Source organism: Coptis chinensis, chromosome 7, assembly GCF_015680905.1.
Source record: "Coptis chinensis isolate HL-2020 chromosome 7, ASM1568090v1, whole genome shotgun sequence".
NCBI lineage: Eukaryota > Viridiplantae > Streptophyta > Magnoliopsida > Ranunculales > Ranunculaceae > Coptis > Coptis chinensis.
Window position 1 is genome coordinate 401107 of NC_141462.1, and position 14419 is coordinate 415525.

General features: G+C 44.8%; 2 protein-coding genes across 2 annotated transcripts; both read right to left on the reverse strand.

Moving 5' to 3' along the window:
- Positions 1–180: 180 nt before the first annotated feature.
- Positions 181–2680, reverse strand: PSRP2 (RNA-binding (RRM/RBD/RNP motifs) family protein). Its single transcript, XM_086573234.1, has 4 exons — positions 2296–2680; positions 1626–1727; positions 1197–1496; positions 181–387 (listed from the first exon to the last, which is right to left on the reverse strand). Exons 1-4 carry the CDS (start codon positions 2617–2619, stop codon positions 349–351), a joined length of 765 nt encoding a protein of 254 aa, XP_086429360.1. The 5' UTR covers positions 2620–2680; the 3' UTR covers positions 181–348.
- Positions 2681–11779: 9099 nt separating this feature from the next.
- LOC147484945 (uncharacterized) lies at positions 11780–12322 on the reverse strand. The gene has a single exon (XM_086571075.1). It carries the CDS (start codon positions 12320–12322, stop codon positions 11780–11782), a length of 543 nt encoding a protein of 180 aa, XP_086427201.1.
- Between the last annotated feature and the right edge of the window lie 2097 nt (positions 12323–14419).

The window sequence follows — 14419 nt, forward strand, 5'->3', positions numbered from 1 at the left end:
ATAATTCTGAAGTACATGTGGATTGTCTCTATCTTCAAGAATCTCGTAAAGAACAGTTACCACTTATCAGCACCAGATACAGTGACTGCTCATGCCAATTCTTAAAAGCAGCCAGTATCATCCATGGAACACCTGCTATAAGTACTTAACAACAACATACTAATAGTTCTAATTCCTAAATAAACTAAAAACCGAATTTATTCACACTGAATAATGGACCTTTTGGTCATGGTAAGGAAAATTAATTTGATTAACTGAAGATTACAACAAAAAGCTATTGCTTGTTTGGAAAGCACTTTCATATCTTCCTAATTGTTACCATCCTAATCTTCGCTGACTTTCCTGACCTCAGGCTTTATTTACGCGAATCTTCTGCCCTTCCAATACCTGCAAGAAACAACAAACAACATTATATGAGAAACAAATCTATTCAGTCTTCACTTGAAAGAACATTACACTCTGAGTCTTATTTTTTAGATCAATAAAATTTGCACTCACTGAAAATAAAATCTACGGTATAATATCCTCTGGTAGTCTGGTTCATATCCAAGTGCACACCACAAAATATTGAAATTGGTAACTGTGTACAAAGTGTGTGCGAGTGTATTAAGATGGTATAAGTGCTTCATATCCTCAATCCGAGCTTATACAATAATAATGATTGTACTAATTATTCGAACTTGACAAATTTACACTCCAAATCCAGCAAGGATATATTGATGAGGGCAAACCACAGGTCAGGATAGAAACTTGCCACTCGCTACAAAGGGATTTTAAATCGTAGGCAAGGGTCAACCTGCAGCTGCGAGAGCTTGCATTTTTACAGAATGGCCATAAACAACTCTCGATCATAGAACATAAATGTGAATAGGAGTGAGTGCTTGGGAGGTATAAAAATAAGCGTATACCAAAATGGCCTTTTGTTAAGGCTGAATGAGCCCTCGTGGTCAAAACCATGGGGCTCTTTTTGTCACTAAGTTCCGATCTCATCTGAACAAATGAGAGGCATCATCCATTCTCCTTGCATATACTGATGTACTCATTCATAGGAATCATAAAGGGCAAGTAAACATGCAGACAAATAAAGAAAACAAGAAGCTGGCATGGCTCCCATGAGAATATCCAATTGCATCTATATATAAGCATGTCTAGTACTTCCAGTTGAACGCAGCCCAGATAATGGAAGAAGAACTTACAGCATTGTTCAGTGATGAAATGGAAGCTTCTACGTCTTCATCTGAAGAGAATGAAACAAACCCGAATCCACTGGACTTCGAAGTCCCTGGCACCCGTGAAATTCTGGCACCAAGAACCTTTCCTTTCTCAGAGAAGAACTTGCTGAGCATATCTGAAGTCACCGTTTTTGCAAGATTACCAACATACACTTTATAAGGACTATCTACAAATTCAGATTCCTCGGCTTGCAGGAGAGACGTATCGACACTCGACAAAGGTTTCTCGGTTATATTTACTTTGATTGTTCGACCTCCGATTTCCTGTTAGTTATTTCAAAAAAGATGAATTAAACCAATTTCTAGTCCCTTACTTTACAATATAAGAGACGTCTGTAAGAAGTGAAAAACGGACTACAACTACTTGTTGCTTAATCTATAATTATATCTTACCGTTCCATTCAGCTTCTCAACAGCTGCATTTGCATCCTCAATTGTTTTCATTGCAACAAAAGCAAAACGCCGACTCCTTTTAGAGTACTTGTCATACATGACCTGCCAAAGAAACCAACATTGTCAACAGTCCTCTGCAACATTAGTAGGTTTTTCAAATAGACTCTACAATATTGACACTTTACAGTTTACACCTACTTTGGATTTGCAAAAAAAATACATTTGGTTAGATACTTCCTCTTTACTTTATTAAATGAAGTAAAACAATTTTAAGCAATGCCCACGAGGTAAATTCAGAACAATGCAAACAAAAGCAATGTGCCTATTAGAATGATATTCAAAAAATCAAACTGTTCCAAATTGAAATCAGATTTAGGCCATTTCAATATCAAATCAGAAATCGACCGGTATCACTCTAGAAACAAGTCATTGTGCAATTCATTTTCAATAACATATCTATCCAATAAAGTTAACTACCCATTTCATCAGATTTTAACTCTTTTTTTCCCTGTGAAAATACCATCAATTATATAATAATTACTCTTTCCATAGTAGTACTTGCATTTGCTCAAATTCTTCAAAATGAACAAATAAAAAATTAAAAAAACACATCTTTACTCAAAAGAGTGTGAAAATAACTAGTGGAGTAAACAAGTTGAATCATTTATACCTCGGCTTTCTCAACAGCACCATGCTCTTCAAAAATCTTCTTAAGTTCATCATTACCAACATTTCTCGGAATGTTCCCAACATACAATCTCCTTGCCACTTCAGAAGAAGGGTCTTGAGTAGACACTGAAGTTTCTTCAGCAACAGCAGAGACTCTTGAACTCTCTTTATGGTTGAAGAAGAATGGAGAAACAGATAAGCCATTTCGAAGAAATGTTTGTTTGGAAAGTTGTAAAGAAGGTTTTGAGGATAGGACTTGGATGTTGAATGAGTTTTTGGGTTGTGTCAAAAGATTTGAAGTTGAGAAGTAAGAAATTGTTGCCATTTTTCAGGAAAGGGTTTTAGAAGAGAGAGGTTTTAGGATAAGACATTGGCACTCCCGTTATCTTGTTTCTCTGTTGCCATAAATACCGACTTGTTTGGCATAGAACGAAATGCCGGATGTCTCTAAAACCGATTTTTTGTGAATAATACTTAATATGGTCTTTTCGATATTTTGTCATGATGCAAATTTGCAATGTTTTACTGATAGTCTTTGTGGATTGTGGACTGTAGGGGTGGAATTTGGGTCTGGTTATCCCAAGTCAGATGGACTAAAATCTGATTTTGGTTGGTATTGGGCTAACATGTCAAATCTGTGGTCTGGGCTTGATTTTGTAAAATCAAAACCCGATTTGGTTTTGGGTTGGACTCGGGTTAGAATATCAAAAAACCAATAACCCAAGCCCGTTTGCATATATGTACGTATATCTTTTAATTGCTCTAATATTGTAAAAAATAAGGTTGATAATCTCTATTTTATAGAGAATAATGTAATCAACAATGTTAGTTTCTCTTTCAAACAATTAAATATATTTGATTTCATTATAAGGTTTCAATTTTGGTGTTTTTTATCTCGTAATTCCAAAAAAATCTAAGAAGTTTGACCAACCCGACATAATCTGACCCAACCCGAATTAGTCGGGCTAGAGTTTGAACTGAAAATTTAAGTACCAACTGGGGCTTGGGTTGAAACATTTTAAACTCGAATTGGACTCAGATTATGCCACGACCCGACCCAACCCACCCAAGTTCCACCCCTAGTGGATTGTGCTCCGAGCAGCACCTGCATATGATGTTTCTTCCTGTCCAAAAACTAGTATATTGTAGTGGCAGTGGGGCGTGAGCGGGAAAGATTTGCTCATAGTGAGTGAGGAAGAAGAGGTTTTTTTAGACATAAACAAATTGTATTTAGTCTGATAAAATATAATTCCAAGAGTTTATGGTGCTTACTGTGTTGACAAATTTTCTGATCCTCTCTGATACAATCTCTCTCCTATAGTCTAATCTCCCTTCTTTCGTTTTTTTTCTTCTCTCTCTTCTAAACTCCCTCTCTTTTTATACTTCTTTTTCCCTTTCCTTCAACTGCCTCTTGTCCGTCGTTCATCTCTCCTTCATCTTGCGTCCTCGGTACCTCCACTGTCCCGGATTCCGTGCGATTCGAATCTTGTATCACTCACCCCTCTTATTCTTCGTTGATCACTCCTTGATCCTACGGTTGTCATCCTCCCAACCGTCAGCGGTAGTTTCTAGCGGTTCCCGGCCAGTTGGCATTCCGGGCGTGATCACCCGGCATCGCGTCTCCTCCACCTTAACTTACTTACGGCCCATTTATCACCTATAACCTTCTATGTCATGAATATGACCCTCACGATGCCCCTCTCGGTTCCTTTGCCGTCGTGGGAACTCTCTGTAATGTTCGGGGCGACCCAATGGGACCGAAACCTCTCCTCATTCCTCTCTTCCCTTCGCGGTATTCTGCATTGTGTTAGTTCAATTAACTTCCTTTTCTTCGTTGGCTCAGGTTTCATCATGGCATCCAGCTGTCCCACGTGCACGCGCATTTGCTCTGACATTCACCATTCCGAGGCCCCGTGTGTCTTCCTCTCTATGGTCCCTTGTGCTGAATTTACTTCTTTACCCCACCGCTTAGACTCCGCTTAAACCGCTTCTCTCTTCTCCAAATCGACCATTTCAACCTTTCATTTTCTTCTCCGGCCTCTCCAACTTCTTCTCTTTTTTGTTATTTTCACCTTGGGCGATCTTCAAACTCCGATCGGATTTCTTTAGAATTTTGCTCTTTGTGCTACCTTGTATTGAGTTTTGTTTCCTCTTTTTCCCTTCCGCTTCTCTTGTTATTTTCTTTGCATTCACTTGCTTCCTTTGTTTCACTCTACCCTTTATCACTCGTTCCCCATTGTTGCTTCCACTTCCTTCTTTATTTAGTCCGTCATGTCGGCGTCGAATCGGCGGATACCTCGACCCACTCGATCCGAAGTTCATATTCGGATCTAGCCGACACACTTCTGAATCCATCGAATCCTCGAACCCTAACTCTTACGATTACGCGGCGGAACCCTCTACCTCGGGCGGAAGATCGCTCTTCCCCAATCATCATACCACCTGTGAGACCTAATCTCGATGCCATCCGCGGCCTTTATGGCATTCCGATGATTTGGTCCTAGAACATGTTCCCGGTGTCACCCATTTTCCACATCTGGTAAAGCCCCGGCCTGGTTGTCTCATTGCTACTGTAGGTCAGATAGCAGCAGGCTTGCGCTTTCCTTTAACCCTTCTAGATGTCGAGGTGTGTAATCACTTCAATATTCCGCCCTGTCAAGGCATAGGCAATTTTTGGCGTGTCATGTATGCCGCGAACCATTATAATGAGACTCAATCCCCTAAAATCCAACTCCGCGATATAATTACTCATTTTTATATCAAGAAGAGCACCAAATTTGGTAGTGTAGGGTATCGGTCATACGTACTTTCGTCCACGAAAGAAATCCTTTATTCTTCACGACCACCTCGACAAAGTGTGGCATTACTATCCACTATATGTGTTGCGGGAATTTTCTCTCCAGCGGATCTCCCCTCAGACGTTTCTCTAAAGGCATCTCGGTTTTCTTTCAAATTAGTGCGTCTGCCTTTTTACTTCAAGTTGTGCTCCTTTCTAACTATATTTTTAACTTGACTTTACTTGGTGATCCGGGTTGGAGACCCGATTCAGCGATCTCGAATCTACACCGCCTTTCTTCGAAATTTTTCAACGCCTCCGCGATTTGGGTAGTGCTCAATGTGCCCTTCTCGGTATTGATCCAGAAAAAGGTAACCCTCTTTTACTTGATCCATCCTTGAAAAACATCGGTGACTACCAAGGTCCCCTCTATCGTTTGCCGCCACCCAAAGAAAGAAAACCCAAATCCTCTCCAGTCCCTAAAAGAAAACCCCACAGATCTTTCAAATACACTACCAAGATCTCCCACTCTAAAGGCTTTGTTGCCTGAAAGGGCTGCCGCTAAAGCACCCTCCACCGCTCCCCTACCGCCCCTCTTCTTATTACTGCGCTAGCGGTGGGAAGACGACATTAACCCTCATCTTACCACCACTTCAACCGCTGATATGGCCGCCAGCAAACTCAAGCTTTGGGATAGTGACTCCGACGGTGATGACTCCGTGGAAGTCGTTCTCAGAAGTCCGCCCCCAAAGAAAGCCAAGTCCGCTCATCCCTCTGTCTCTCAGGTTACCAAGCCACGGCCCCCCGCTCCAGGGCGTCGGCATGGGAAGGAAACTACCGCGTCTGGTTCCTTGCCCTCTGGACCTGTTGAAGTCTGGCGACCTCGATTCAAGGTAAAGGACCGCGAAGTTAATACCCGAGATTCAGCATTGGACAATCCAGCTGTTGCAGCCTCTCTCTTCTTTGGTTCCCATCTTCCGAAGGATCAAGCCTACGGCGATGCTGGTTCTCTAGCTTCTCACAAAACCTCTATATATACTGGTTTGGAAAAGGTAAGTTCTCTTCTTGTATATCCACATCGATTTCCTAGATGCGCACTCTTTACTCGAGTTTTTTTTTTTTTTTATTTAAGCTAAGCCTGGATATTGGACATCTGGTCCGCGGATTGACTAGCACTCTGGACTCCTTGGAATAACGAAGCGAGGAGATTAACGGTCACGATGGTGGAAAGTGAAATATGCCTGGCCCGAAAGGGCCGGGATGATCTGCGTCGTTGCCATGAAGTCGCCTAAAGCACTTCAGCAAGCGAAGATCAACATAAAGACTCACGTAGCTGGGGTAAACCCGGCTGGAAAGCCAACGGGAGGCGGATAAAGCGGCTACTCAAGCTGCGTGGACAAAGCGGCTGCGAGGAAGCCGTGACGCTTCGAGGCTTAGCCGAAGAAGATAAACCGTGCATTAAAGCATCAACTTGATGAGCTCACTGCTTCGGGCCGACTTCTGCCTCCATCACCTCCGACTATTTCGTCTCCACTCATTGATATCCTTCCGATGGTGCCCAGCTGAAGGCGATATGCACCTGCCTGACCCATTCACGCCCATAAGCGGTTACTTCCCCCATGGCCGAGGATGGTGATCCTATACTTGTCGGGGAGGCGCCTGAAGTTTCTTCTCAGAAGGATGGGAATGACAGCCAACCTAGAAGTGATAACCCGCCAATGGGCGAAGTTGCCTCTGAAGACATGAACAACTTTTTTGAATATCATTTGCATTCTATGAATTTGCTCTGTACCATAATACAATCTAAATTTCTCTGTTGGCGTCGTATATGTGAATGTATCACGGTTTTCGGGTAAGCCCGGCGGGGTTTTCTTTTAAACTCTTTTTATATGGGGTTGCTACTCGTTTCTTCTTTAGTGTTTGATATGGAGGCATAAGTCCATTAACGAATGTAACTTGTCGAAATCCTTTGCTTTCTTTCATTTGTCGTTGTGTGGCTATGAAGCTTTGTGGGGGCAGATCTGCTTGCAACCAGTTTGATTAGGACTACTGTCCGCGAAGGCTTCTTCCCCATTTGTCTTTGGCGGCTGTGAAGCCATGTGGGGGCAGCTCAGTTTGCCCCCAGTTTGATTTGGACTATTGTCCGCGAAGGCTTCTTCCCCCCCGCTGCCTTTGGTGGCTGTGAAGCCTTGTGGGGGCAGCTCAGTTTGCCCCCGGTTTGATTTGGAGCCTTGTCCGAAGGGCTCTTCCCCCGTATCATTGGTGGTCTGTGAAGCGCTTGTGGGGCAACTTCGGTTTGCCCCGTTTTGATTCGGACCATTGTCCGCGAAGGGCTCTTCCCCCTTGTCTTTGAGTCTTTGTGAAACTTTGTGGGGCGGCTCGGTTTGCCCCATTTGATTTGGACCGTTGTCCGCGAAAGGCTCTCTTCCCCGGCTGTCTTTGATTCTTTGTGAAGCCTTGTGGGGGCAGCTCAGTTGGCCCCCGGTTTGATTTGGACCCTTGTCCGCGAAGGACTCTTCCCCCCCGCTGTCATTGGTGGCTGTGAAGCCTTGTGGGGCAACTTCGGTTTGCCCCGTTTTGGTCGGACCATTGTCAGCGAAGAACTCTTCCCCGCTGTCTTTGATTCTTTGTGAAGCTTTGTGAGGCGGCTTCGGTTTGCCCCGGTTTGATTTGGACCGTTGTCCGCGAAGAACTCTTCCCCGCTTCTTTTTGGTGGCGGTGAAGCCTTTGTAGGGGCTCGGTTTGCCTCCGGTTTGATTTGGACCGACCGTTGTCCATGAAGGGCTCTTCCCCCGCTCTTTGGTGGCGTGAAGCCTTGTGGGGAAAACTCGGTTTGCCCCGTTTTGATTCGGACCATTGTCCATGAAGGGCTCTTTCCCCGGCTGTCTTTGATTCTTTGTGAAGCTTTGTGGGGCGGCTTTCGGTTTGCCCCCAGTTTGATTTGGACCGTTGTCCGCGAAGGGCTCTTCCCCCCCGCTGTCTTTGGTGGCGGTGAAGCCTTGTGGGGGCAGCTTAGTTTGCCTCCAGTTTGATTTGGACCGTTGTCCGCGAAGATTCCCCAGCTGTCTTTGGTGGTTGTGAAGCCTTGTAGAAGCGACTCGGTTTACCCCGGTTTGATTTGGACCATTGTCCGCGAAGGGCTCTCCCCCCGGTGTCTTTGGCGGCTGTGAAGCCTTGTGGGGGCTGAGTTCCCCCCTCTGCTATGCGGCGGCGATATGCCTATCGAGGCCGCTTTATTCCTTTATTCTCATTCATAAGACATACACTTTAATATATGACAAGTAACAAAAGATTGACAAAAACTTTGATTCATACATGGAATTTCTTTAACATTCTAATGTTCCACGGTTTCTCAACATTTTCCCCTGCTAAAGTTTGCAAGCGATAAGTTCGGATGTACCCTTTTCTCTCACAACATAGGGTCCTTCCCAGTTGGGCCCTAGTTTTCCTTCATTTTCCTTTCTCGTGGCTGGTGTAACGCGCCGCAGAACTAAATCCTCCACCTCGAACGTCCGCGGTCTCACTTTCTTGGCATATTGCCGCTGTAACTTCCGATGATACTCTTCCAACCGTATGCGTGCAATTTCTCTTTTTTCTTCTATCAGACTCAAATCATCGGCTAATATTCTTTCATTTCTTCCTGTTACTACTGCATTGGTTCTGGTGGTGGAGACTATCATCTCCACTGGTATGACTGCTTCTACTCCGTAAGTCATTGCGAATGGTGACTCCATAGTCGATGTTCGCGGTGTTGTCCGGTATGCCCAGAGTACATGGTTCAGTTCATCGGCCCATGCCCCTTTCCTTGCTTCCAGTTTCCTCTTTATATTATCCATTATGATTTTGTTGGAAGACTCGCTTGCCCATTTCGCCGGGATTATATGGTCTTTGAGAACCCTGTTTCACCTTAAATGCACGAAGGAACTCTCCGGACCTTTTTCACGTAAAGCGTGTTCCGTTGTCTGCGATGATCGTATGTGGTAAACCCGAACACGCATATGATGTTCTCCCATATAAACTTCTTTACATTGTCTTCTTTCACCTGCTGTAGCGCCACTCCTTCTACCCATTTGGTAAAATAGTCGGTAGCTTTGCCAACATAAATCGTCTTTTGCCGCTCGGCGTGGGCGGTATTAACAATATCCAACCCCACATGGCGAATGGCCAAATTTGAATCGTTATGTAACGGCTCTCCGGGCGTGTATGAGTGGCCCAAATCTCGACACTTCTCACATTTCTTGGCGTATGTGGTGGCGTCTCTCTTCATATGTGGCCAAAAGTACCCTGTGATATCAATCGTGGGTTGTCGTTAAATACCGCCGGTGACCGCCAATCTCCTTCGTGTATCTCGGCCGAATTTCTTGTATCTGCTGCGACCCTACGCATTTCAGCATAGGTCCGTTGAAATTTCTTTTTATACAACTCTCTCGCCCGAAGCAGCGTGTACCTTTGACTAGTTTGTTCCATCTTTTCGTCTCTCTTGTTTTGTCTTCTATTTCACGACCCATCGGGGAAGGTTTTAATGGGCATCATCCAACCCCGCTCCTGTTCACTTGTAAAGGCAAACAACGTTCTCTTCGACCACAGCGTGATTGCAATGTCTTTGGGTATGCTTAGGACTCTCACCTCAATTGTCCGTCCCTCGTCCCGGCAGCGACTGCCGCCACATAAACCAAAGCGTCGGCGTGTCTATTCTCACCCACGGCCTAGATGTGCAAAGCTAATTTTCTCGAACTTGCTTGCTCTCTGTTGCAGGACCTCTAAGTATCTCGCCATCCTTGGGCAACGGGCCATAAATCCACCGTTCATCTGACAAATTACTAAGTTCGAATCAGAGAAAACAGACAATTCTCTCACCCCCAAATCCCTTGCAAGATCCAAACCTCGCTATTACGCCTCATATTCGGACTCATTGTTGAAGCCGAATCCGGTTTCATCGGCTCCGGCTCCTATTGTTCTCCGGGCGTTACGGGGCGACTCAATTCCATTCCACAATATGCATCAGGCGGATCCATCTGTGAACACTCTCCACCCGTTCAGCGGATCCCGAGGATCGATGGATCTTGACATGATTCCCCTTCGGTTCCATGACCATTTCTTCTCCCCATGTTGGGTCTTGGTAGGGAACTTCGGCTAGGAAGTCAGCCATGGCTTGCGCCTTTTCGCCGCGATCGAATCGATCTTTGGATCTCATAACAAGCGAGCATCAAAACATTCGGCTGATTTATCTGCCTTCAACGCTTGCTTTAATGGTAAATTAGTTATTACCACCACTTTAATGTGACTCGAAGTAAAGCCCGGCCGGTGTTGAAAATATTAATGCCAAAGCGTATTTTTCAATTCTGCTGTATCGGGTTTCCGCGTCCAGCATGGTCTTACTTTGGAAGTAAACCGGCTTTTCTACTCTTTCTACCACCCGAACTAGAACTGAACTCACGGCGTATTCTGACACTCCAAGATACAAATCTGACTTTTTTCCCCGATTCGGCGGCGATAGTAAAGGTGCCTTTCCCAAGTAACTTTTTAATTCTTGAAAGGCCCCCTCACATTCCTCTGTCCATTGGAAATCCGGCGTTTTTCTCAACAAACGATATAACGGTCGGCACTTATCCGAAGATTTTGAAATAAATCTGTTCAATGCCGCGACTCTTCCAGCCAACCTTTGTACTTCTTTTACATTTTGAGGGGACGGCATCTCCGTCAGTGACCTTATCTGTTCGGGGTTAGCTTCTATTCCGCGATGGGTTACTATGTATCCCAAGAATTTGCCCGAAGTTACCCCGAAGGTGCATTTCTCAGGGTTGAGCTTCAGTTTGTACTTCCGCAGTATGAGGAACGTCTCTTGCAGACCCTCTAGATGTTCTCGTTCTGACATGCTTTTTTCCACCATGTCGTCAATATATATTTCCATCCCCTTCCGAATCTTGCCCTCAAACATTTTTTCTCCTAACCTCTGAAATGTGGCCCCAGCATTCTTTAATCCGAATGGCATTCTCGTGTAGCAATAAGTTCCACCTTCCACCACGAAGGTTGTCTTTTCCTGATCTGGTCCGTACATCGCGACCTGATTATACCCCATAGAAGCGTCCATAAAAGAAAATAATTTGAACCCCGCGGTTCGGTCCACCAGTTCATCCACCCGTGGCATTGGATAGCAATCCTTAGGACATTCTTTGTTTACGTCTGTAAAATCCACGCACATCCTAACCTTGCCATTCTTCTTTGGCACCGCGACTACATTTGATAACCATTCCGTGAATTCAATTTCCCTGATTATCCCTGCCCCTTTCAGTCTGATCACCTCTTCGCGTATACCCTCCGCATACTTCGGCCTGACACTTCTCATCTTTTGTCTTACTGGCTTTGCATTTTCGTTCATGTGCAAGCGATGACATGCAAACTCAGGATCTAACCCCGTAATATCTTCTATCGCCCAAGCAAATATATCTTTGTTTTCTGCCAAAAACTGTATTAACTTACTCTTCCATTCATCCGGCAATTCCGAACCCACCGAAGTAAATTTCTCCTCGTCTCCTGCCCCCAGATTCACAATCTCAACTTCATCCAAAGTTTTCGGTCCAAGTGGCGGCTCGTACATTACTGTCGCAGCCGCCTCTTGTAATTGCTATGCCGCCCCCGGCTCCTGCTCTGCAATCTCTCCTTTAATTCCGCGGACCGTATTTCTCAACATCCCTTCTTTGAATATTACTCATACGGCTACTTGATCTCCTTTTATCTCATACGTACCTCCCTTTGTGGGGAAACGGATTACCTGATAATAAGTTGATGGAATTGCCCTCATCTCATGAATCCACCGTCTCCCTAGGATTGCATTGTATTGGGATTTAATGTCCACCACCATGAACCTTGTGAATACGGTCGTCGGACCAGCAGTTACTGGTAACACTAGTTCGCCCACAGGCTCGGTCATACTGCCGTTGAATCCAAACAAATTGGTTCGCGGTGCTTTCATCTGGTCTCTATCGATATTCATTTCTTCCATGGCTCCTTTAAACAACAGATCTACCGAACTTCCGCAGTCTATCAAAACCCTCTTTACCAAATAATTCCCCATTGCAATGGTGATTACCAAGGCATCTTCATGTGGCGAAATGGTGACTCGGTCGCCCGGATTGAACGTTATGGTTTCCTCTCCGCCCGCGGTTCCACTAACTAACCGCGGAATGCTCACCACTTCATTGACACTGCCGCCAAACTTGCCGTCTTTTCGGATCTTATCCGCGGTGTACATTTCTCCCCGGTGTTTCCCGCTAAAAATAATGTTGATGGTTCCTAAGATTCTAGGCGGTGCCGCACTCTTTCAACTTAAGCCCCTTTTGATAAATTCTCTAAGCATCCCCTTTTCAATCATCCTCTCCAACAACCATTTCAAGGCATAACATTCATTGGTTGCGTGATTCTGGACCTGATGATAGGCGCAGAATGGCTTTCCCTCTATTTCTCCGGGCGTATTTCGCGGACCTTCATAGTACTGAAGTCCCTTAATTAGTGGCAAGATCTCCTCCAACGGTCTGTTGAGGGGAGTCTGCTCTATTTCGCGGTACGGCTTCCTTTCCCGAACTTCTCTCCTACCACGATCCCCAGTCCTCTCTGGTCCGCGATTCTGCCCACTGTATGATATCTTATCCCTTTCTTCTCGACTGCTCTTACCCCTCCGATCATCTTTGTCCACTGCCTGTATCGCCTTCCCTGATCTCCTCTGTTCCTTTGCGTTCCTCTGCATTATGTCCTCATATCGTATGTACTTTTCCACCTTCGGATACAAAGCATGTAACGTGGTGATTTCAATCTTGGATACCGACTCGTGGACTCTAGTTCCTTGTCTCAAACCATGCTGGAATGCTATTACTGCTGTATGTTCTTCCAAATTTTCTACCCTCAACGTCTCTTCCTTGAACCTACATAAAAACTCCCTTAACGATTCCGCTGACCTTTGCTTGACATTGAATAGAGCCGCGATATCGACCACTCTCCGCTTCTGATGTATGAAATGATCGACAAAGGCACGCTCTAGTTCTTCAAACTTGTTGATGCTCCTCGACGCTAATCTATAATACCAATCTGACGCTCCCCCTTTAAGGCTAGCCGGGAACATCATGCATCGGAGTCCATCATACTTGCTTTCCTGCCATAATGGCATCTGTTGTCGGAAGTGATGTAAATGATCCGTCGGATCACCTTTCCCATCATATCTTTCAAACCTGGGTTGACTGAACCTTTTTGGCACCTCAGAATTCCATACCATATCTGCCAGTGGATTCTTATTGAGACTCGCCACCTCTTTCTGCGCTGCGCTCTGGTTCACTTTCTCCACCCCTTTATTTGCTTCCCTATCTTTCTCAATCATCGCCTGCACCACTTCCATCGTGATGCCCGCTATTTGTTCCTCCCTTATGGATGGAAAATTTTCATTCTCTCCCTCCATTCCACTATCTTGTAGATCCCTCCGCTCTGTTTCCACTTGGGTGTCCTCCTTTTCTTTTCTCAGATCGTCGTTCTCATTGCGTAACCTGACTATCTCCTCTTGCAATAGTCTAGTGGTGTCCGCCGCTACCTCGGATGTTTCTTCTTCCCCCACTCCTTCTATCTCTGCGCTCGCTTCTTCTTCTTCTGGCTCTCGAACTGCTTCTTTTCTAGGTCTCCCTACCGCTCTTTTCGCTATGGTGGCCATTTTCTCTCGGTCCCCACAACGGGAAAATGTGTTGACAAATTTTCTGATCCTCTCGATACAATCTCTCTCTATATAGTCTAATCTCCTTCTTTTTTTTTTTCTCTCACTCTTCTAAACTCCCTCTCTTTTTATACTTCTTTTCCCTTTCCTTCAACTTGCCTCTTGTCCGTCGTTCATCTCTCCTTCATCTTGCGTCCCTCGGTACCTCCACCTGTCCCGCAGTTCCGTGCGATTCGAATCTTGTATCACTCACCTGCCTCTTATTTCTTAGTTGATCACTCCTTGATCCTCTTTGTCTGTCCTCCCCAACTGTCAGCGGTAGTTTCTAGCGGTTCCCAGCCAGTTGGCATTCCGCGGACGTGATCACCAGCATCGCGTCTCCTCCACCTTAACTTACTTACGGCCCATTTATCACCTATAACCTTCTATGTCATGAATATGACCCTCACACTTACCTTACCAAGGGTTCAACCTAACTTCATGGAAAGTTTAACCATACAAACATAAAAGAATAAAAATATTGCTCAACTGCAAGTGTACCAATAAACCCCAAACATAAGGGGTTTATGTTGTTGCGCTACTATGTATAAAGAGTTGATTGAGTTGATTGTTATTTGTTATTATCTTAACACATTGTATCCCACCTTAGACATTTTG